This window comes from Notamacropus eugenii, chromosome 1 (genome assembly GCF_028372415.1).
Source record: "Notamacropus eugenii isolate mMacEug1 chromosome 1, mMacEug1.pri_v2, whole genome shotgun sequence".
In the NCBI taxonomy this organism is placed as follows: Eukaryota; Metazoa; Chordata; class Mammalia; order Diprotodontia; family Macropodidae; genus Notamacropus; species Notamacropus eugenii.
The window spans coordinates 178,282,198-178,304,691 of record NC_092872.1 but is presented as its reverse complement, the minus strand read 5'-3'; the positions used below and the strand labels follow the sequence as shown (position 1 = coordinate 178,304,691).

The 22,494-nt window shown below is 42.4% G+C and overlaps 2 protein-coding genes across 5 annotated transcripts in view; both read left to right on the top strand.

The window, feature by feature from the left end:
- Nucleotides 1–6,429, top strand: part of ZSCAN2 (zinc finger and SCAN domain containing 2) — a 28,820-nt gene extending 22,391 nt beyond the window's left edge. For both annotated transcript variants that reach the window (XM_072619944.1, XM_072619955.1), the window contains one exon: nucleotides 2,709–6,429. In XM_072619944.1, the coding sequence (XP_072476045.1) occupies nucleotides 2,709–4,138 (1,430 nt within the window). In that variant the 3' untranslated portion in view covers nucleotides 4,139–6,429. The remainder of the gene's footprint in view (nucleotides 1–2,708) is intronic.
- Nucleotides 6,430–9,360: 2,931 nt separating this feature from the next.
- Nucleotides 9,361–19,549, top strand: LOC140510962 (zinc finger and SCAN domain-containing protein 29-like). Of its 3 annotated transcripts, XM_072619922.1 has the most exons (9): nucleotides 9,361–9,450; nucleotides 10,405–10,913; nucleotides 13,377–13,584; nucleotides 14,217–14,293; nucleotides 14,839–14,965; nucleotides 15,548–16,294; nucleotides 16,707–17,165; nucleotides 17,880–17,987; nucleotides 18,341–19,549. In XM_072619922.1, the coding sequence occupies exons 2-9, from the start codon at nucleotides 10,524–10,526 to the stop codon at nucleotides 19,360–19,362; spliced, it is 3,138 nt and encodes a 1,045-aa protein (XP_072476023.1). In that variant the 5' UTR covers nucleotides 9,361–9,450; nucleotides 10,405–10,523; the 3' UTR covers nucleotides 19,363–19,549. The 3 variants fall into 3 exon arrangements, with proteins under 3 accessions (XP_072476023.1, XP_072476030.1, XP_072476025.1); XM_072619929.1 differs by lacking the exon at nucleotides 13,377–13,584; XM_072619924.1 differs by lacking the exon at nucleotides 9,361–9,450 and having other exon boundaries at nucleotides 10,415–10,913; nucleotides 17,901–17,987.
- The last annotated feature ends 2,945 nt before the right edge of the window (nucleotides 19,550–22,494 follow it).

The window sequence follows — 22,494 nt, the reverse complement described above, 5'->3', positions numbered from 1 at the left end:
CCATTCTACGACTTATACAGCCTAAAAATATTTTTGACTCTTTCTAGTTAGTCACCAAAGTCCTGCTCTAAAATGTCTCTAAGATTTTTCCATTTTTTTCCCCATAATCCCTGCCACCACCCTAGATTACTGAATAACCTAACTGGTCTTCTTGGCTCCAATCTCTGGTTACTGCTACCAGATTAGTTTGCTTAAAAACTTTCAGCACATTTCTGCAGAATATTGTTACCTAACAAATTAAAATTAAGCTTAGCTGCTCAGTCTGGAATTAAAATTTTTATTTGTGTTATTTATTCTTCCCATAGTCCCCCTAATAGATTAAAAACTCGCTGAAGTATTTTACACATCCTGTATCTCTGAGGTGCCTAATACAGTGCTCAGTAAAGATTCAGTGACTTGTTGGAAGTACATAGTTTAGTCTTACCTTACCTGTGTAATTTTATCTGCCATTGGTCTCCAGCATGAACCTTCTATTCCTATTTGTTCACAGAATAACATAAAGCAAACTTGTATTTATCTAAGTACTTTATTAAGCCTGCATGATTCCTGCTAAAAGATGTGGGGAATGTACTTGCTGTGCATGCATTCAAGTCCCACATCTCCTCTGGGTACAGGACCATACTTAAGCCATATCTCATTTTCCTCCCATTCCCATGACGTTCACAGACGTCACTTCTCCCTTCCCCTTCCCCCAGTGTCATTCAAGCATTAGTCCCAGACATCGGAGGTCTGTTGTTTTCTACAATTCCCATAGCCTTGAACATGTCCAGTCCAAGACCCAGTGGGGGCAAGGGGTTCCTCTGCTGTCCTGGGAGCTGTCCTATTATACCTTCAGATCATTGCCTCAGTTCATTCTCTGGTTTTCTTATCCAGGCTTCTTCCTGAGTACCCTGCATTCTTGGGGTCTTCCATGGGGCTCTCTTTCCCTGTTGTGTCTTCCCTTAGATGTCTTGTATATCTCATGTGTCAGCTTCAAGGATAAAGAACCCCCATCTGTCCTTTGTGTGTCATATCCCCTTTATCCTTGAGATAGCATGCTTAATAAATACATCATTAACCTGGAGCAAGTAGGTTATTGCACATTCCGTGGAGATGCTCTCTCCCTTACGTCTTGAGCCTGGACTGGCTTCTTTCTCAGGTCATGTTCAGCCCCAGCCCTTAGCCAACTTTATTCCCCTTAGGCACAGTAAAACTGTTTATCTTAATTTCCATCCATTTCCCCCAATTTTGTGGTGCTCGCTTCCAACTCCATTTCTGTATTCTTGCTGTTCTTGTCACTTGTAACGTCCCCTCCCAGCAGTCCCTATAACATTTACTTCCTGCTTCTTCTAAAACCTTCTTTCACTTCTCCAGCCCATGTTGGGATCACCTTCCTCTGAATCCCCGTGACGTTCATAAACTATATCAGCATTGCACTAGATACTACCAGGTCCTCTATTTAATATGATTATATGATTTTAAACGTGTGTGTGTATTTATTTGTGCATAGTTTCCTGCTTTCTCCCCAATCGGATTATAAGATGTGGCAGGGACTGTATCTTCTGTATTCTTTGCATCTCCTTCCTATAGCAGAGCTGTCAGACACTCAGTCATATGTGGTCCACAGCACTCCTAAGTGTGGCCTGAACCAGATTAAAATGTGATCAGGAAATATTTAACAAAATAAACACGAATACAATAAAACAGATAATATTACATTTTAAAACTAAGTCAGCATGTGACCCATAGGTAAATTTATGTAGGGTAGTGGCTCCTGTTTCTGTTTGAGTTTGACAACACTGTCCTAAGTCTTGAGCTCACAGGTACTTTTTATTGTTGACCTTTATCATGAGCCCTCAGATAATGATGTACTTCTGACTAGTTCTGTCTAGCATTGTGCTGTAACTCAATACCGTCAGCAAAATAATCCCCAAACTTCTAACTTTATCAAGAGGACCATAACTGCAATTCAGCTTAAAGAACTGCGTGCTCTCTTTCTTGAACCCCAGTGAATGCTATGGTTTTCAGAGGCTTAATGTTTTCAAGGCAGTAGCCAGGGTTTTCTGCCCTTCATTTATCTCAGGGCTACAGAAATTGAAGGAGGTTTTCCCTCTACCACATCATAATCTGTGGACACAGGATCAAGATACTCCTTAAAGCTTTTCACCTGTACTACAGATGGATTTTTTTTTTAAATTTTAACCATGAACCTAGTCAGCTATGCAAATACTTAATTTGGTTTTAATGATCTGATCATTTCGTATGCTGTTAAAATGCCAAGTAATATGATGGTGGACCCTAGATAGATACTAAATGATAGTGATAACTATACCTGCTACTCCAGTGGAGCAGACTGACCATGGGACCGATGAGAGGCATCATTTGTGTACCCTATTTGCTTCCTGCTGATCAGATTCCCAAATTCTAAACCTGACTTCACCTTTCAACTGAAGCAAAAATTAGAGCCATGTACCAACATTCTAAGCTCTGGAAGAAAAAAAAAGGAAGATTGTGAGATATTCATTCCTCCTTAGGTGAGATGGTTGTGAGGATGGTTGGGATATCAGCTTGAAGGAAGTAAAATGGGGATTAAACCCTCTTGAACTCTCAAACCTCTTTATTATCACCAAAAAAACTTAATTTTAACTTTTCTTTCTTTCCTTTACCTACAGTTTCTTTTCAGTGAAAGAAATTATTTATAAATATGTTTTTTTCCTTGGTCTTTTCAGATTTTGAGATCCAGAGTGAGAATGAAGAGAATTCAAATCAGGAAATGTTTGAAGCAGTGGAAGAAAATATGATGTTATCAGGAAGATCTGAAGGGGAAGGCATTCAGCATTTTGGTTGGGGAAGTGACTATGGGATAGAGAGGCCTCAGGGAAATTCTCAAGCAGAGGAATATGGGGAAACTACTTCACAGGACAGGGAAATAGGGCAGTTCATAGGCCTTCAGGGAACCTATTTAGGTGAGAAGCCCTATGAATGCCCTCAGTGTGGGAAAACCTTCAGTCGGAAATCACACCTTATTACACATGAGAGAACCCATACAGGAGAGAAATACTATAAATGTGATGAATGTGGAAAAAGCTTTAGTGATGGCTCAAACTTTAGTAGACACCAAACAACTCATACTGGGGAAAAACCTTATAAATGCAGAGACTGTGGGAAAAGCTTTAGCCGGAGTGCAAACCTAATAACACACCAGAGAATCCACACAGGGGAAAAACCCTTCCAGTGTGCTGAGTGTGGGAAAAGTTTCAGCAGAAGTCCCAACCTCATTGCTCACCAGCGAACCCACACAGGAGAAAAACCATATTCATGCCTGGAGTGTGGAAAGAGCTTTGGTAACCGTTCTAGCCTTAATACACACCAGGGAATTCACACTGGAGAGAAACCCTATGAATGTAAAGAGTGTGGCGAAAGCTTTAGTTACAACTCTAACTTAATTAGGCACCAGAGAATCCACACAGGAGAAAAACCATATAAATGTACTGACTGTGGACAGAGATTCAGTCAGAGCTCAGCCCTTATTACACACCGAAGAACTCATACAGGAGAAAAGCCCTATCAGTGCAACGAATGTGGAAAAAGCTTTAGCCGGAGCTCAAACCTGGCAACACACCGAAGAACTCACATGGTGGAGAAGCCCTATAAATGTGGTGAGTGTGGGAAAAGTTTCAGCCAGAGTTCTAGTTTGATTGCCCATCAAGGAATGCACACAGGAGAGAAACCCTATGAGTGTCTGACATGTGGGGAAAGCTTTAGTTGGAGTTCCAACCTTATTAAACACCAGAGAATCCACACAGGAGAGAAGCCCTATAAGTGCTCTGAGTGTGGGAAATGTTTCAGCCAGCGATCACAACTTGTGGTCCATCAGAGAACTCACACAGGAGAGAAGCCATATAAATGCCTCATGTGTGGAAAAAGCTTCAGCCGGGGATCAATCCTTGTCATGCACCAGAGAGCTCATCTAGGGGACAAACCTTATAGATGTCCTGAATGTGGGAAAGGCTTTAGTTGGAATTCTGTTCTTATCATACATCAAAGAATACACACAGGAGAAAGGCCCTACAAATGCCCAGAGTGTGGAAAAGGCTTCAGTAATAGTTCCAACTTTATTACACATCAGAGAACTCACATGAAAGAGAAACTCTATTGATGTAGCAAGCATGGGAAAAGTCTGCTGTCAGGAAACTGGTAGGAGAGGAAAGCTACAAGCATCCTGAAGGGAATAGTTCTACCAAAAAAAAAAAGTCTTATCTAACGTCCCATTGAAAAGTCCATTCATCTTAATGTTCTATAGAACTTTTTGCCAAAATCCTACCATTGCCCAACCTGATATTTGGAATGCTGTCTTGTAGTCTGAAGAGCTCAAAAGAAATAGGACAGGAATGGAAGGTCAGGCAATGGGGATCATGTATCTTGTTCTGCCAGCAATTCACTGCTTAATTCCCTGTCTCTTTGTGCCTAAGATTTCCTCCTGGTAAAATGAGAATATTTCCAGTTGTGAGGAAGAAAACAACACCTGCAACATGGGTCAGATTGCTCAGGAAAAGGCCAGAGATCCATATGAATGCTTGTCCTTTTCCCCAGCTTGGTTGTTGCTATGGTGCCTTCATTCCATTCTGTTGCGCTGCCACTAAATACTTTCTTCTTGGATTAAGTATATTAGGCTACATCTCTAAGGTCAAAGACAAAGATAAGGCAATAGAGCCCTGTAATGAAAAAAAGAGGGATAGACATCAAGGTAAAGAGTCCTTTTCTGTTTCTGGAACATGCCAGGAGCACAGAGAAGGCACATAGAGTAGGTACAGCCTAAAACTGGTCTGTACTCCACTGGGAGGGGCTGGGTCTCCCTGGTTTGGAAATTGATGAACTGAAGTGAATTTAACAGTTGGCCCACTAAGCTAACCATGTAGTAGCCCTGCTAGAATAAGGAGGCTACACAGGGGAGTAGAATTTGTTGTTGAGAATATATATCTAAAAGGGTGGAGGCCTTTTGTGACCCAGTGACTTCTACAACTAGTAGTTAATGATTTTCTTCCTCATAGAGTGGGAGACACTCACTGCCAGAGGAAACTTTTTTTCACTTACGCCACACACAGATATGTAGCCCTATAATCATTTTATAGTAACTCATTCTATGCACTTGTATTTCCCTATAGATTATTTCTCTTGTATACCCAGCTCTAGAATTCTATCAGGTAGTTTATTGCATACTAAAAACTTATTTTTGAGAAAGTGCTGGTGTTCATGTCATCTAGTCTGAGTTTAGACCTCTGCGGGAGGTCATCCTGTGGCTTGTGCCCATTTTTTGTGACACTGCTATGGCTTTGTGCCTATGGTCTCTGATTCTTTCAGCAGTGAAAACAGCGGAAGGAGAACAGCTGAAGGGGGTTACTAGTGGGGCAGAGGACAGGCAGAGAAGGTGTTTCTGGGAAATATGAAGCTGTCTCCTCCCTCTACACATGGAACCTGGATTCAAGATGAGTCCTCAGGTCCCATGGTCCTTCATTCTTTTAATAAAGTATTCCTGTCCCGCTGCTGACTCAGTCCTTTAACTTGTGTGGTTCAAAATCATGTGTTTCTATATCAGGAAGCCCCAGTCAGTGGATTAGGATTATGAAAGACTACCTAATAAATTAGGCCAGTTGTCACTGCTGCCAGTCATAATTCTCCAACCTCTGATAGTTTGCCAACAGTCCTGATAGGGTGAGGAAGACAGCTGGTATTTATTTCCTTCCTTATTTGGGCACTTGAATTATCAAGCTGCTTCACCCCACTCCCCATTTTAGAGACTTTACCATCATTCTCCAAACTCTTTTCCTGTCCCTTTCCCGCAGCCCCCCCCCCCCCCACACACACACCAAATGACCTTACTAATACTTCAGAGGAATGAAAGGTGAGGCTTCAGTTTTCAGAAAGTTTTGGGACCCCTGTTGTATGTTGAATTTGCCACCAGGCCTATTGTAGCCCCAACCCATGGAACTAGCCGGCCAGTTGGAGCAAACGGAGAATATATTCAGTCATTAATTATTCCAGAGCCCTACATAGTGCCTTGCACAAATTAAGTGATCAATAAATATTTTTCGGTTGATTGTTCTCTTAATAGCCTTTGAGCAGAGAGAAAAAAAGTCGTAAAGGACAGGACACCAGCTTTCCTTGGCTGTCTGATCATGTAACAGAAGTGTTCATTCTCTTAGATGATGCATAATCCATTTGTCATGGCTTCATTTTCAGCTACAGTTTAGAATTATGACCTGGAAGTTGATTTTTTAAAAATACTCTTTTCATTGGTGTAAGTGTAACTTATTTGGCTTTTGTAAGACAGAGCTGGCCCTTGATACTTGTTCATCTGATTGACTTAAACATTTCATTCTTTGTAACTGGCCTTAGTGAATGTATTCAGAGCTAAATACACTAACCAAATAAAGGCACGTTGAAACAACATATTTTAAACAGTCATCCTCCAATTCTATCATATCCTTAATGGCCAATATAAACTATTTACCAGTTTAAAATGTAACTGACAGTATAAGCACATAGCATTCATTTCTTTTCTATTTCCTCATTTAAATAACCAAAGTTCTCAGATGACAGGGTTGGACTAGATGATCTCTAAGCTTGAGCTCTAAATCCTATAAGGGTAATGTAATCCTAATAGCTCCATGGAAATGTACTCCTAAGGAAGTCTGCCCTCATTTTTATTAGTTCGTAGGGTTTGAGGCAAGTCCTAATGAGAGTGTTTAATTATTTGTAAGTCATTTTATATTACCCCAGGTTGATTCTGTCAGGTGAAAGGTATTGCCAAGTACTGGTGATGGTGGCTTGCTGGCCTGGATACTTTACGTATAATTGGACATAGAGATTTCTCAAACAAAATGAACCACTGCATGGTTATAAACAAATCATAAAACAACTGCACATAAAATGACTAAATCAGTGAGAAATAGCATGAAGTACTAACTGAAGCATATGTCTGCTTAATTTAATCTGTCAATTTTAGTTTTCTGAGAGGTTTTTACAGGTTTATCCATTGTTCTGTCAAAACTATGCTCCACAGCTTATGGTTAGTTGCACTTCTGTTTTATATTCATTAGCACATTTTAAACTCAGATATAGTTCTTCCAAAAGATTGTTCTTTTACAATAAATCTATTGCTTTCATAACGAAAGAACATCCCAACAGTCTCTCAAAAAACTGCATATATGCCCAACTACTTTAATAACAAAAACATTAAATCTAAGCAAATTGAATTTTTCCTGCTTTTTTACATAATGCTATATATAATGTTTCTAAATTACCTTATAATCCTAACAAATCTGTGAATTCCCATAGTCTCCATTCACATAACCCCTTCTTGACCCTAATAAAACTTTTTGTTGAATCTGCCCCTCCTACTTGGCCCCTACTGCTTCTGCTGCTCTTAGTTAAGGGGCAGAGGAACTAGCTAGATGTTTTCTTCTAAATGATGTTGTACTGGCAGTTAATGATCATTGGGGGATCTGGTCTCCATAGCAACCAGCGCTGTAAGCAGGTAAGCTGTGTTCTACAAGGATGAATTATCAGGGTTTTGTTGAGAAGCATCCTCTGAGATGAGGAGATTGCGGTTCACTGATCAAGGTAGAACCAGTTTTTTTTTCCATTGGAAAAGCCCAATGGGAATGGAACACAGAAGGTACCCAATGTCAGCCCTCAGGTATTACACTTCAAAACACAGTAATTCCAAAAATGGTATCTATTGTTTCTCCTGAAGATAGGGGATGAAGTGTATGACTATAGTCTCCATGTTTGACGTTTTCCTTATCACGGTCCCTACTTTCTCTAAAAGACCTTGGAAGGCCTGAGGAGGTACCCATTGATTGAAAAAGGCTAAATGACTGGGGGAAAAGAAAACTCCAGCACTGGTTTCTTCAATTAAACATGTTCTATAGAAGTTGCATCTATGTAGCAGAGATCTTAGAATTCAAAGGTTCTGAATGTATAGAATTCTTAGTTAAAAGTTCCAAAACGACAAAAATTAACTAGTCGGAGGACGCGTTGAGTCTTGGTTTCCTTCGGTCGGGGTAGGAATGTTGATTGACCAGGTGCCTATCACTGGATTGCTTAACACCTGATGTTCTGTCCAGCGCCCCCTACAGAAAGATGGACTCCACAGGATTCAGAATTGGAGATCTTAGGGACCACCAAAGCCAGCCCTTCACACACCAGTGAAGAAGGAGAGCTGCAGGAGGGTAATCACAGACACTTCGCTGTGCGTGCCCTGCCTCTTTAAGTCAGCAGAGATGATGGGGATGGGAGCCCGACGGTCCAAAAGAGAGGAGCCCGGGCTTGCCACGGGAAAAGGAGGTGAAAAAGCCCAGTCCAGCTTCTTCTCCTCGCCCAACAGTAGTGCCTTCACTTGTTTAACACGGTACAGTTTTCCAACCACCTTGCCATAAATGATCTCCCGGACCCTTCCCCACTGCCCGCGAGGTGGGCCCAAAGCATGGATGGGCAAGGCACAAGCCAACGGCACGAGGATCGGAGCTCGGGCCCCCGGACCCAGCACGGGGCCAACCCGCCCCTTTCTGTGACCCTGCCCCCCTCTGTCCCCTCTCTGTCTGAGACACGCGGCGAGGGCCGGACCTTCCCTGGGGGCGGTCGGGTCACCTCTTTCTCAATCACTTGACCCAGGATGCCAGGGTTTAGACACCTCAGCGGTCATGTGGTCCAACCCCCACATTTTACAGGCGAGGAAACAGAGGCCAGAGGAGTGGAGCGACTTGCCCGTGGTCACACAGCGAGTTCGTGGCGGAGCCGACGTTCGCACGCAGCGGTCCCGTCTCGAAGGCGGGGGCGCTTCCTCGGCAGCTGGCTGCCTCCCGCACGTATCTCGGGCCGGGCCGGCCCGGGTAGCCTCGCTGGTCGCCGGCGCCGAACCAGGGCTCCTCGAACTAACGAATGAATGAAATCGTTACTGGGCGGGGATCTCGCTCTCCAGAGCCGCCTCTCTCCGGCCGGGACTCCTACAGCAGGGCAGGGCTGGGCGGGGCCGACCTCGCCCCCTACAAGGCCCCGCCCCGGGACCGCGGCTCTGGACTGTGGCGGGCCGGCTGGAGAAGAGCCGCGGGGCGGCAGACGACTCTAACCGCCCAGTCCGCCAAACGGCTTCCAAGCACCTGGGAATCGTGAGGTCAGAAGCTCCCACCCTTCCCCTCCGGTGATAGGTCCGTGTGAAGCCGCACCCGAACTCACTCTTTTCCCATTGGTTGGTCTTGTGGGGCAAGAAGAGAGCGAGGAGTCTTCTGGGAGACGTAGTCGCTTTGACTCCGCCCGGGTCCCTCTTCACAGGGTCCGCATTTCCGCTTCCTGTGATGCCGCTGTTGTGTCTGTCCGTCGGCTCGGAGCCGTGAGCTGAGGCGGCTTGAGGGGCAGGCGAGGAGGCCGCGGGGAACGCGGGCTCTCCGAAGAGCTGGCGATCCCTCGGGAGTGAGCAGACCTCCCCGCGCGGGGCGGGACTCCGGCAGCAGCTCGGGGAGGGGACCGGACGCTGCCCGGGCCGCTCTGACGCTGCCCTGGGCCCTCAGGCCTGCGGAGGGAGGGGAGGGGGGGCTTCCCCGGCGGCAGGCTCCGAGACTCGCCAGCGCCGGGCAGGGAGGGACCCCGGGGGCAGCACCCGTCCTGACCGTTACTTCTCGACTCCGGAGAGGCGCCCCCTTTTTTCCCTCTCTTTTCCCCGTGGTTTGAGCTGTGGCCGAGGCGTGTCCCCAGTCCCCGGCGTGCTTTGCGTGCGCTCCCCGCCTCACCAAAGTTAGCTGGCTGGCTCCGGGAGAAGTGGTCCCAAGCGTATGTGCGTCATAGAACTTCCAGTGAAAGAGTGCACGTGTTAAGCCAAGGAGCCTGTCTGTGTCTGAATCACCTAATGCAAGTTGAAACCCAGAGCTCTTTTTCTGACACTCATTTATTTGCGGGACTATAGGCAAATTTCTTGACTTCTCCTGACAAAGAGGAGATTGTACTCCGTTTCCAAAAGTCCTTTCCGATACTAAAAATTTGTGATTCATTGGCTCAGTCAGAGGACCTGGGACCCAAGGAGAACAGGGTATGGAGAAGCGTGAGGCAGATAATCATTCTACCAGCTAAGTAGGCTCTAGAGAGCCTAACCTTTTTTAAAATCCCATGCCGTGCTCAGGGGCTGCTCTCCGTGGTGCTATCTTGTATGTGCTCTCAACGTTGTTCTGGGTTCCAATTTATAGTTCTGGGGACAAATATAACTTGGTATCATAATGGAGGAATAGGTAGGGACCGACCTCTCTCTGTTGAAGAGGCCTGGGAAAGGAAGAAGCACAGAGGTATTTTATACAGCTCTACAAGGATCTGGGATGGGTTAACATCCATCAGTTAATATCTGTTGATACTACTGTTGTGTCTTTCTGTACCTAGAGCTCTCTGGAAGAGTTCCACTCAGTGGTGCCTAGCCAGAGGCAAGAGTTAGCTTGCCAGGAAAAAAAAAGGAAGAGATCCTACCATAGGAACAAAACCTCTAATTCCTGAACTGGATAATGGCTGTAGTTTTGGACCCTCAGGTCCAGCCTCCTCAAACACAAGATGGATTCCTAATAGTGAAACTGGAAGATGATTCCCCTCATTTCCTTCATGGAAATGACCAAGGTCCTGAGTCTTCCTGTCAGCGTTTCTGGCAGTTCCAATACCAGGAGGCAGCAGGACCACGTGAAGCTTTGAACCAACTCCGTGAACTCTGTCGTCAGTGGTTGAGACCAGAGAAGTGCACCAAAGAGCAGATTCTAGAGCTGCTGGTGCTGGAACAGTTCCTGACTGTTCTTCCTAGAGAAATCCAGACCTGGGTTAGAGAACAGCATCCAGAGAGTGGAGAGGAGGCGGTGAGCCTGGTGGAAAATTTGCAAAGAGAACCTGGAAGGTCAGGGTTGAAGGTGAGAATGGAATACCTTTGTTTCATAAAAATAGAACTATATGAGCTGGAGGCAACATGGGTAAAACATGACATCCTACTGTTTCATGCTCATTGGGATGATTTTGATGCTTAGGTGAAAGGAATTTTCCCTTGCAGTGTTCAGAGAATATGTTCAGAGCATATATAGCACTTTCCTGAATCTTTCTTGCTGTCTGATACAGAATGGAAAAATAGCTTGAAAGGTTGCCCATCCCATTGTTATCAATGAAAATATAAGTTCCTTGAAGCAGGGGTTGTTTCATTTTTTTGTCATCAGTGCCTAGAAATGTCCTACAAATAATTCAGTGAATTTGTGATCTTGTCGATGTGAGTACTCCCCTCAATGGCACAGATCACAACCTAAACCTGCCTTATTCTGTACTACCCTTGTTCATGTTTCCCACAAGGGGTCAACCCAATGGGTAGCACTGGGGACCTTCTGCTAGACCTCTTGACATTGCAGGCATACCACAGGAGCAGTTCATTGGTTATCCCTTCTTCTTTCTACATGACTAACTTACCTGTTCTTCTAGTAACACATTTCTTTGGTGACATCTTTTTAACTGCTTCTTTTGAACAGTTTTTCATTTCTAATATGTTACAGAATACGTATGTCTACCATGTCTCTCCATGTCTTTGTGGGAATAGCAACTTTAATTCTTTGGAGACTGATATTCCATGACTCATACATACAACACCACCAGAAGAATATGTCTTTAAAAGAAAGGTCTTTTTTTCAGGGAAGACCCTGGATTCATTAAAAGCATTACCCAATTTTCCAGATGCAATCCAGCCCATTTTTCCTCCCATTCAATTCTGGGACCAACTCCCTGTCCATCTTCGGTGTCTTGTAAGCTGTATGGCATTGATGGACCACTTTTGTTGTTGTCCATTTGGCAACATGTCATTGTCTGGACAACGGGTATTCTTCACCCATTTCATTTTTCTTGTGTTAGGCCAAACACTTGAGTAATTAGGGATCTCATTAGGAGGCTCTGCAGTGTTCCCAGGTTTGATATAATCATCCACAAACAGGAACATATGGAATCCCTCTTTCATTTAGACTCTGTACTGGACTTCCTCCATGCCTCCAAATGGCAACACATTTGGCAAACATCTACCTTTTTATGCTTCACTGAATATCAGTAATCAGTGTTTGAATAAATTTACTTTTCCTCTCTCTTCTCATCCTTTGCAATAGATGTTGAGACATATACTGCAATTATTATGGTGGCCTTTTTACAAATACTTATCATAAATGCTGCAAAAATATATGACCAAATGCTCCATGAAATGATTTTTCTTGTTTCCTTTGGATGCATGATAAAACCAGTTCTGCCAACTTCTTTACTTATCTTTCTAAGGAATACCTAAGCACAATCCTTCCATTTAATTACAGCTTCTTTTTTTCTTCTTGTTTCTTTGATATTGAAGATGTCAAGCTTGGCATGCTTGAGTACTTCCATGAATATGACCATTCACTGATCAATGGACAAAGGTCTCACATTTAGAGTATCGGTAGCTAAGTTGATGTTTATAATTTAAAAATGATGTGATTCTTAGTACTCCCTCCCTGCTCCCTTTTACACCACTCTATTACCATCATTGCTGAAGGAGGGCACTATGTAGGACTGAGGCCCTTTTGTTATGTTTTTTTATTTCATAGGTAGTCATGGAAAAAAATTTATTTACAAATGTCCAACCTCTTGGCATTAAGCCTTTACCCATTTAGCTAATTTGGTCCTGGGAAAGTAGAAGGCCTATAGTAGGGATCATCTATCAAGCTTTATAGTCTGGTAGAACCTGCCAAAATTTGTTCTTCACCACCATCATCTTTAGGAACACCAGGTCACTTCCTTGGCACAATGAGACATCACAATAGAATTTTATGGAAGATTTTGTACTTTACAGACACTCCCTAAATATTAAATGGAATTGGAGAACTTTGTAAATGGCAAATCTTGGGATAACTATACAAGTAACAGTTTCTGCCACACATCATCTGAAGAAAAAAGTTTACAAGGGCAGCAACAGTTTCCCCATTGATTAAATAGGGATAATAATAGCACCTAAGTACAGTGAAAACAGAGTCCCATGAACATTCCTGTGCATCACTTTACTATTATTGGTATGACTGTTTAAGGGATACTTAGTAGGGATGGTCAGTGTTTCAAAGGTAGTAGGAATGGATGTCAGGAAAACTGGGTAGGCAAGTTGCATGGCACCTGACTGCTGAACCTGATTCTAGCAGAAGTGCATGCAGCTACTCTTGAATGTCTCTATATTATTCACTGATAGCTTAAAGAATTTCAGTAAGCCTGGTTTTCTCCTTTTATCCTAGGGGATCCTACCTAGAATAGTCTGGATGGTTATATTTTAACTTACAAGATTCTGCCCACTTTTAGCAGGCTTTGCAGTGACAGGAATTGTGGGCTTTTCCTAGGTCCCAGTCGTTATGAAAGGGCAGGAAGTACTCACAGAGATGGTAACAGCTGCAGGATCAGTACCCAATTCACTAAGTGTCCATCTGAAGCAAAGACAGACAAAATCCAAATGTACATTCCAGGAGAACGCAGAGAGATTACACCTAGAACCAGAGAAAGAACTGAGCTGTGATCCTAAGATAGAGCCCCATTCCCTTCAGGAAAGTGGTAAGTAACTAGAAGAAAAGAGGGAACACTTTTTGGAGGTTTATGGAGTTGTGAGAATCCGGACAGCTTTGAGAACAGAAAATATGTGATGGGGACATTTTCCTGCCTTTTGGAAAGAATTGTGTACAGAACTAGTACCTTTATTTGAATCTTTAGAAGTTCAATTTGTAGACCTCCAGTAGTATCTATATGTAGTTAAAGAGGAAGAGCTTTTCTTTAATCTTGTGAAGTCAGTGTATAGATTCTAAGATGGGAAAGAGAAGTGGGAGTTAGAAGGGAAAAGGGAAGGGTGGCAAAGGTTATATAATCCCAATAGATGAGGGTGGGCAGGGAACCCAGGTCTGGTTAGTGGCAGAGCCACAGGAGAAGCTTGCAATAATTCTCAGTCATGTGTTACAGAACTGTTCAGATGACAGGTGTGCCACAGAAGGAGGGAGGATAATGGTTGGAAATGACAAAATCTATATTGCATCCCTTAGATATTTCTCATTTCATTTTTTCACCAAATCCCTTTGGCAGAAAGAGGACATAACAAAAATAGCTTATCTCCTCCTTTTTAAAGTTATCTAGAAGTACTGATACATAAAAGGGGATGGGAACAGTTATAATTTAATAATTCTTTTCTCCTTTAGCCCTACCTACTTCTCAGGTGCTTGATCTTCCTGTAAAAGCAAGTAGTGGTAACCAAGAGATGGTGAGTGGGTCCCAGGTAAGCTGCTATTTCCTCTTTGTCCTATCACTGCTATTTGAATATGGTCCTTTGCCATTCCTTCCACCTAGAACTGTTTACCACATGAGGAATATTGCTCCAATTTCCCTCTCTCCACCTTCCCCAGCCCCACCCCACCCAGTGATTATATCTAGCCTGACTGTCCTGGAAAATAGATTTCGATATTTCATTAGCTTACAAACTTTCTTATATAGATATTAGTATCCTTAAAAACCTTAAAACTTCTTATGTAGATATTAGTATCCTTAAAAAAAAACCAGATCAAAATCAGGGTTGAGGAACATGTTCTTACTTTTTATGAAAATTTTTATTTTCCCACACTAACTGCTTAAGTTTTGGACTTGTGCAAATTTGTATGATTGTTTTAAATTACTGGATGCTTCTTCATTCCTTGTGTGTTTCTTTCACTCAGAGAGGCTTGCCACACTCAGAATTGGAAATAAATTCCTTTGCTTTTGGACAAGGCAGTTATATTTTTCTAGAGTCGCTCATTTCAAAGTGGGACAATTTTTTCATTATTTCAGGAGCTGGTGACTTTTGGAGATGTGGCCATATACTTCTCTCAGGAGGCACAGGGACAGTTGGACTCAACTCCACAGGAGCTCTGCCAAGATCAAACTCAGGAGAATTATGAGAATGGTGTCTCACAGAGTAAGAACTCTCATCCCTGTTTAACTCCTATTCAGTAGGACTCATCTCCTTGGAACTTTGACAGTGTTTTCTTTTAATCACAGATAACAAAGAGGCATCCATTCCCTCCCCCTCCCTTTGGCACAGAAAAAATGAAAAAACCCAACACATTCTTGATCAGCCTAAACCACTACGTTGTCTGTTTTTTTTCTTTTTAAATTTTATTTTAGACTCAAATACTGGAACACAAATACAGAATAGAGAAAAGAAACAAAAACATATAAACTTAAATATTGGAACTTAAATACAAAGTTAAAAAGAAAAAAACATCATGTGCATAGCATAACATAAGAGAGGATTCAAATTATGTAACAATACATTTTCATTTCAAGAAAACCTGTATGATAAATAATGCTTGTTGTGTTGAAAATTATCCATCTTTTCTTTGCTTCCTTATGAGTTCTTTTCTTCTCTGCTGTGCACTTTTTTACTTTGTTCTTTTTTCCCCTCCCCCTCACACCCCACCTCTGGAAACCTACATGAAGTTTAGATATGTTTCTCTATTATATTTTCTATATACGTTCTCTGTTTCTTTGTGAACAGGATTTCCCAGACCAATCTCCCAGTTAGAGCAAGAGGAGAAACCACAGAACCCAGATATTCAAGACTCTAAGGAGAAGGAAAATTCAAGAGATTCTCAAATGGGTGGACCAAAACTTGTTCAAGCATCAGGAATGAAGAAAGTGAAACACTGGGATGATCTGGAGCGTCAGGGCTTGGAAGATGAGAAGGTGGCAGGTGTACATTGGGGCTATGAGGAAACCAAAATTTTTCTAGGGATTCTCAGCGAGTCTTGGATTTATGAAAAACTCCGAACTTGTCACCGAAACCGTCAGGTATACCGGATTGTGGCCGAACGACTACGTGAGCGAGGCTTCCTCCGGACTCTGGAACAATGTCGATATAGATTTAAAAACCTTCAGACAAATTACCGCAAAGCAAGAAGCACCCACACCCCAGGAACCTGCCCCTTCTATGAGGAGATGGATGCTCTGATGAGCCCCCGTGTCAGTGTCACTGCCCCAGAGATGGAAGGGGATCTCCTTGGGCAGGGGGACCATGATGTTGAAACTGAAGAACTTGAGAGGGATAGTTGGGAACATGAGGAGATAGCAATGGCAGGGGTTGTGCTAGAGGGTGGATCCAGGGAACTGGACCTGGGCCATCCAGCCACATCTTTGGAAGAACTGCATTCAGGAGCTGTAACAGAGGATTCTGATGGTGACGAATTGGGTAATGATGAAACATCTGAAAGCCCTGGTACCCCAACCCTGTTTCGGAGTGCTACAGGTAAGACTACTATGTCAGGAGCAAAGCTGGGAATTCCTGGGGTTTCATGGAATTTGATGATGTCTTGTTGTCTTAACCTCATATTTCAGAAGTGTCATAGAATCAGGGCATTATGATGATAGGAGGAAGGCATGTGGGCCAGAGTTTTGTACATGTACAAAAGTTCTCATTCATAGGACTAGTCAGAACATCCATTACATCAGAATAATTTGTGTAAGTAAAAACAAATTAAAGTTTTAGATAGGTTATCAAAAGTCTAATCTTAGGAAACAACTCTAATCTGATTGTTTTTAGAAAGTTGCTGCTTAAAAAGATTAGAGAGGAATTGGGGTGGGGGAAGGATTCAGAAAACTTCTTCTACTGACCCCCACAATACACAGCCCTTGTTTGACAGGTCTAAACTCTTCTCTAGGAGTGCACTGGGGATATGAAGAAACCAAGATTTTTCTGGGGATTCTTGGTGAGCCTCGTATTTATGAAAAACTCCGGACCTGTCATCGGAACCGTCAAGTGTACAGAATTGTGGCTGAGCGACTTCGTGAATGTGGCTTCCTCCGAACTTTGGAGCAGTGTCGTTACAGATTTAAAAACCTTCAGACACACTACCGAAAAGCAAGAAGTGGCCACACTGCAGGGACCTGCCCCTTCTATGAGGAGATGGATGCCCTGATGAGTCCATGGACCACCATTACTCCCTTTGATGTCCTACAGATGGCAGGGGGACTTTTAAAGGAGAGAGCAGAATCCAAGGAGAGCACTAACTGGGAGAACCAAGAGACAGTAACAGAATATGGCAACCATGTGGAAGTGGAGGCATCACCAGAGGAGCTCAAGAGCTTTAAGTCACAGGATCTATTTCAGAATCCCAGTGGTAAGCAGCTCTTTCTATGGGACCTTATATTCACTCCCTGATGGTCTTAATGCAAAGATTCATGATCTAGGCATCAGGATACATTGGTTGTAGTCCTACCCTGCTACTGCTCTCTGTCAAGAACACTATCTGCTTATTAGGTGGGAAACTAGTCACTTTTTTAGTATAGTTGTCTTGATTCTAAGCTGTTGACCTCTCATCATCAAAATGTTCCATATGCAAATCTTTCTATTGACTCTGGAGCTATCCTGGGTGAATCACTAAGATCCCTAGGTGCTAGGGCTATGAGCAGCCTGATACTGGGGACAGACAGGATTTGCTTTTCTTGGCTCAAGAATGTCATCATGCCTCCCACTGATAGAAATGAAAACTACAGAAGCAATGGGGAATGGGTTAAGAGAGTAATTTTATTGAGCAGAGATAGAAATTTTGCTGTTCCTGATTTCCAAAGTACTTGACAAGCACTGGTATAGGTACTGTATTGCACAAATATGTATTTTTTCTCCATCTCCTAAATCCTAAGCTCTGTCCATATGCCCATTTGACTTCAGAATGCAAATTTTTACTACATCTTTAACTTACTTTCTATACAGCAAACTTTACTAAGTTTTCCTAGATTTTTTTCTTATGCTTTTTCATACTTTCTATGGAGAGGAAACCTCAGAATGAGTTCTAGAGAAGTTTCATGGAACTCGTCTGCTTTTTCTTGAGCAGAACTTCTCATTCCCAAGCCAGATTCAAACTGCAAGCCAGAGAGGGAGGAAGAGCGGTGGAATGTCAGTCTCCCTGATTCCAAGGAAATTCAGAGAACTTCCCAGATAGGTAAGAACAAAGAAACAGTCAAATCTGTGGTTGTGAACACAAGAGACATGTTGGGAACAAGGGAATTCACAAAGGAGATTTATTTCAGCTGCACTTGCTTTACCCCACCAGTGCCAAAGTGGCACAGAGAAGAACACTACAGGAGAAAGGAATGCCCAAGAAGACCTATTCCACTCTTCTTGAGGCTTGTACCTAAGACAATGGCTGTCTTATAGAACTAGGCTGAATTTGTAATCTTGTCATTGAGCATTTATTGAGCATTCATCGAACTTATGCCAGTGTTTTAAATAGACTGTTTTTATTCCCCTCTATTAAGGAGATCAGTAATATCTATTTTCTACTCATTTTTTCAGATTTGGAAATGTGCAATGAGAACAAGGAGAATCCGAGCCAGGAAATATCTGAAGAAATAGAACTACATGCAGCATTACTGGGAAGCTCCAAAGGAAATGTTTCCCATTATCATAACTGGAGGAAAGCCTGGGAAAGTGAATATAAAACTGAAAGGCAATGGGAAATGCTCCCAGGGGAGACACAAGGGCCACCATCTCCTCAGGAAAGAAATCTGGGAAATTTCATAGGTCTTCAGGGAACCTACATAAGAGAAAACCCAAACACATGTTCTGAATGTGGAAAAAACTTCAGTCAGAGTTCTCACCTTGCTGTACATCGATTAGCTCATATTGGGGAAAAGAAATCATATAATTGTGATGAGTGTGGCAAGACCTTTGGTCGAAGTTCACATCTTATTTGCCACCAGAGAATCCACACAGGAGAGAAGCCTTACAAATGTCCTGAATGTGGAAAAGGCTTCAGTGATCACTCTAACCTCACAGCACATCAAAGAATCCATACAGGAGAAAAACCCTATAAATGTAGTGAGTGTTGGAAAAGCTTCAATCAGAGCTCAAGCCTTATTATGCATCAGAGAATTCACACAGGAGAAAAACCCCATAAGTGCAGTGAATGTGGAAAAAGCTTCACTAATAGCTCACATTTCAATGCTCACTGGAGGACTCACACTGGTGAAAAACCCTACCAGTGTCCCGAATGTGGGAAAAGATTCAGTAAGAGTTCTACCCTCACCAGCCATCAGAGAATACACACAGGAGAAAAACCCTATGAATGTCTTGAATGTGGGAAAAGTTTCAGTGATCGCTCAAATCTCATCACACATCGACGAATTCATACAGGAGAGAGACCCTATAAATGTGGTGAGTGCGGGAAAAGCTTCAATCAGAGTTCAAGCCTTATTATACACCAGAGAATACACACAGGAGAAAAGCCCTATGAATGTAGTGAATGTGGCAGAAGATTTAATAACAGCTCACACTTCAGTGCACACCGGAGAACTCATGTGGGAGAGAAACGCTAAATGGCACCAAACGTTGGGAAAGTATCAGTAAAACTTCCTTTCACATACCAGGTAATCAACCCCAAAAGAAAAGTTTCCATTGTATTTAATTCTGTACCACATCTGAAAAAGACTATAGTAGTTAAGGTTCACTACCCAACAGAAATAATGTTTCTGTTTTATTAAAATGTGCACTTGTCTTAGAAAATATTCTTCAGGGTTCTCTTTTAAATGATATTGACGCTGAAGCCATGTTTCCAAAGCCATTAGAGACCAGAGTTCTTTTCTGGCTCAGTCACCATCTCACTGTATGGCTCCTGTACGACTGTGCCTTTGCTTCCACACCTCAGAAATAGGAAGAGGGAAGTTCTGTCCTTGAATGCTCTCCCTGCCTGGAGAGAGGACGGGCATTATCGCCATCAGAGCAGTGACAATAACAGTCAGATAACCTACCTGCAGAGCAGGAGTGTGGACCCACACTGCGTGTGCAGTTATCACTGCCCAGCATCATCTAAGGACATAAAAGAGAGGCCACATCTCTTAGAGTCTCTTCCAGGGGAGGGTGGAAGCAAACATCAGAGGCAAAGGTTGGTGTTCTCTAAGCTACCACAAATTCCACCTGCCAGCCTGTTTTTTTTCTTATTTAATGAGGTATGGCTCTGGGTAATGGTGTTATATTTAACTCAAGTCAGTAGCCATCATATTAAGTGCCTACTACACACAAAGCACTGCACTGTGCACTATAGGTAGGGGGGTGGAAGAAATACAAAAATAATTGTTCCAGATTATAGCTCTGCTCCCATAATGTTGAAGAATTACAGTCTTTGGTTTTGGAACCTGGGGTTGTGTCTTAAGATAGTGTAACTAACTGGGTTATAAAGGAGACAAAGTGAATGGTTTCTTGCAGTGTGGTGAAGTGTTTACTGGAATGCGTCCTGAGCAATAACTAAATAGTACAGCGTCTTTAAGAACTGACTCAGTTTTAAGACAGGCCTGAGTGCCCTGGACTATAGATAGGTTGAGCACTCCTTTCCCTTGCCCCCATCAAATCCCATGATTGCTCCCTGTGTCTCATTGCTAGTCCCACCAAACAACAAGGGAATCAGGATGGGCTCAGTAATATCCCAAAAAGATGAAAAATTCTGAAGGTGAAGCTGTTTCTATACCCTGCCCCTAGGAATCAGAAAATTTTAGGAAGCTTCAAAATTAACAATTTCCCTTTGTCTTAATAAAACAGAATTCTATTTTCTTCTTGGTTCATTCCTGTATTCCAGTGCTACTTTAGTCAGCCAAAAAAATCTATCATCTCCATCAAATTTTCGTCCACACCTGTAAGTATAGTGGGACAGCTAAGTGGCGCAGTGAATAAAGCACTGGGCCTGGAGTCTGGATCCTAGACCTGAGTTCAAATTTGGCCTCAGACACTTTACTAATTGTGTGACCCTGGGCAAGTCACACTTAACCTTGTCCATAAAATGAGCTGGAGAAAGAAATGGCAAACCACTCCAGTATCTTTGCCAAGAAAATCCCAAATGAGATCATGAAGAATCAGACACAATTAAATGAAGTCACTGTATCCCCTGCCATTCTTCTCCCAGTATGTTATTCTTCATTTCACTAATCTAAGAGAATGCACTGTCCATGAATACTTGTACTCTGTCCCGTTATCAATTTCTTTTAGACCTCAGGCATATTTGGATAAGTGCTTGCTTTTTTTTGCCTTGAGAAATTTTAAAATGTCTCCTTTGGTTACACCTCCACCTGGGAAGTGAGAAATTAGGAGGTCTAGGGATCCCAGAAAATGTGTATACATTTTCCAACGTTTGTGCTGTTGGAGGAGCAATAGACCCATGTGGCCAGAGAAATTCTGTAGAGGCTATTAACATTCTTATCTTCATTGGGACTCAGTTAAGTGGCCATCCTTTGTAATGGTAATATGAAAAAAAAAAATCACATTCTCAAAGGATCTCTATCGAGGCTGCTGACCAAAGTTAACTCCAGAAAAGACATGGGGGAAAAATCATCTGTGAAGAGTTACTTCCCTCAAAGATGTTATATGCTAACCTCCTTACTGAAGATGAAGCAGTGCAGTGACTAACCTGAAAGGGCTGTAGTCTGCAGAAATAGGTGTGATAGGTTCCCTTTTAGCAAGGTAGATACTAGCTGTCCTTATTTATGGGAAACCTAGAGTGCCTGGGGAATTAAGTAATAAGTAATACTGGGCAGAATAATTTAGTTTAAGATTAATACAATTCTCAAGCTGTTCTTGCTTCATCACAGTTCTGTAATAGGGACAGCTTGGCCTACACTCCAGATCTTACTCTTAATTCTGTTTCTGTGATTCTTTCTTGGTAGAGTATCCATGAAGCTGGGATAAAAAGGTTTAGAGGGGAAACACTTTTGTTAGGTCATTATCCCTACATACCTAGGATCCAAGGAAGGGTCAGAAACTAACTGAAATTCCTCTTAAGTGTAACAACTGATTAGTCATTATCATATAGCACAAATAATGCTTCAGCCCTGACTTCCCACGTCTGTTCTTCTCTCGTTTCCTCATTCTCAGAATTTCCTTGGTGCTTCTTAATAATATCAGAATTTTAGTACCCTCCAAAATAAGAAAAAGAGGCTAAATGAGGTCTCCCCATAAAACACTGGTTACAGAGAGGCTTAAGCTGTAGGAATCAACCTACTTGCCTCAATCAATGTCTGACCAGCTATTTTTGCCTGAGGTTCCTGAATGGTTTCATGTTGGGAAAAGATATACTTATGTACTAAAACAAGGTCATAAAGCTTTTCTACTATTAGAAATACAGTATGTAAATTATGTCCTGGAGTTAATGTTTCATATTGAATTATATCCATAACCAAAACAGATAACCTCTGCTTTGAATAATTGAGTATTTGAAGATCTTCCTCAAAACCCCCTAAGGACTGAGATGTCCTTTAAAAAACTGAACATAGTTGAAAAGAACTACTGTGTTTTACTACAGAACATCTCTTGGTCAGAAATACTAGGCTGGGTAGACCAATATGACAGAAATTCTTAAGACAAAACTATTAAAAAGTATTTCTGAGTCTACCACCTGACTTTTATCTTCATAGAACCTTGAAGTATGAAGGGATTTTAAAGGTTATTTAGTACTTGGGCTCAGT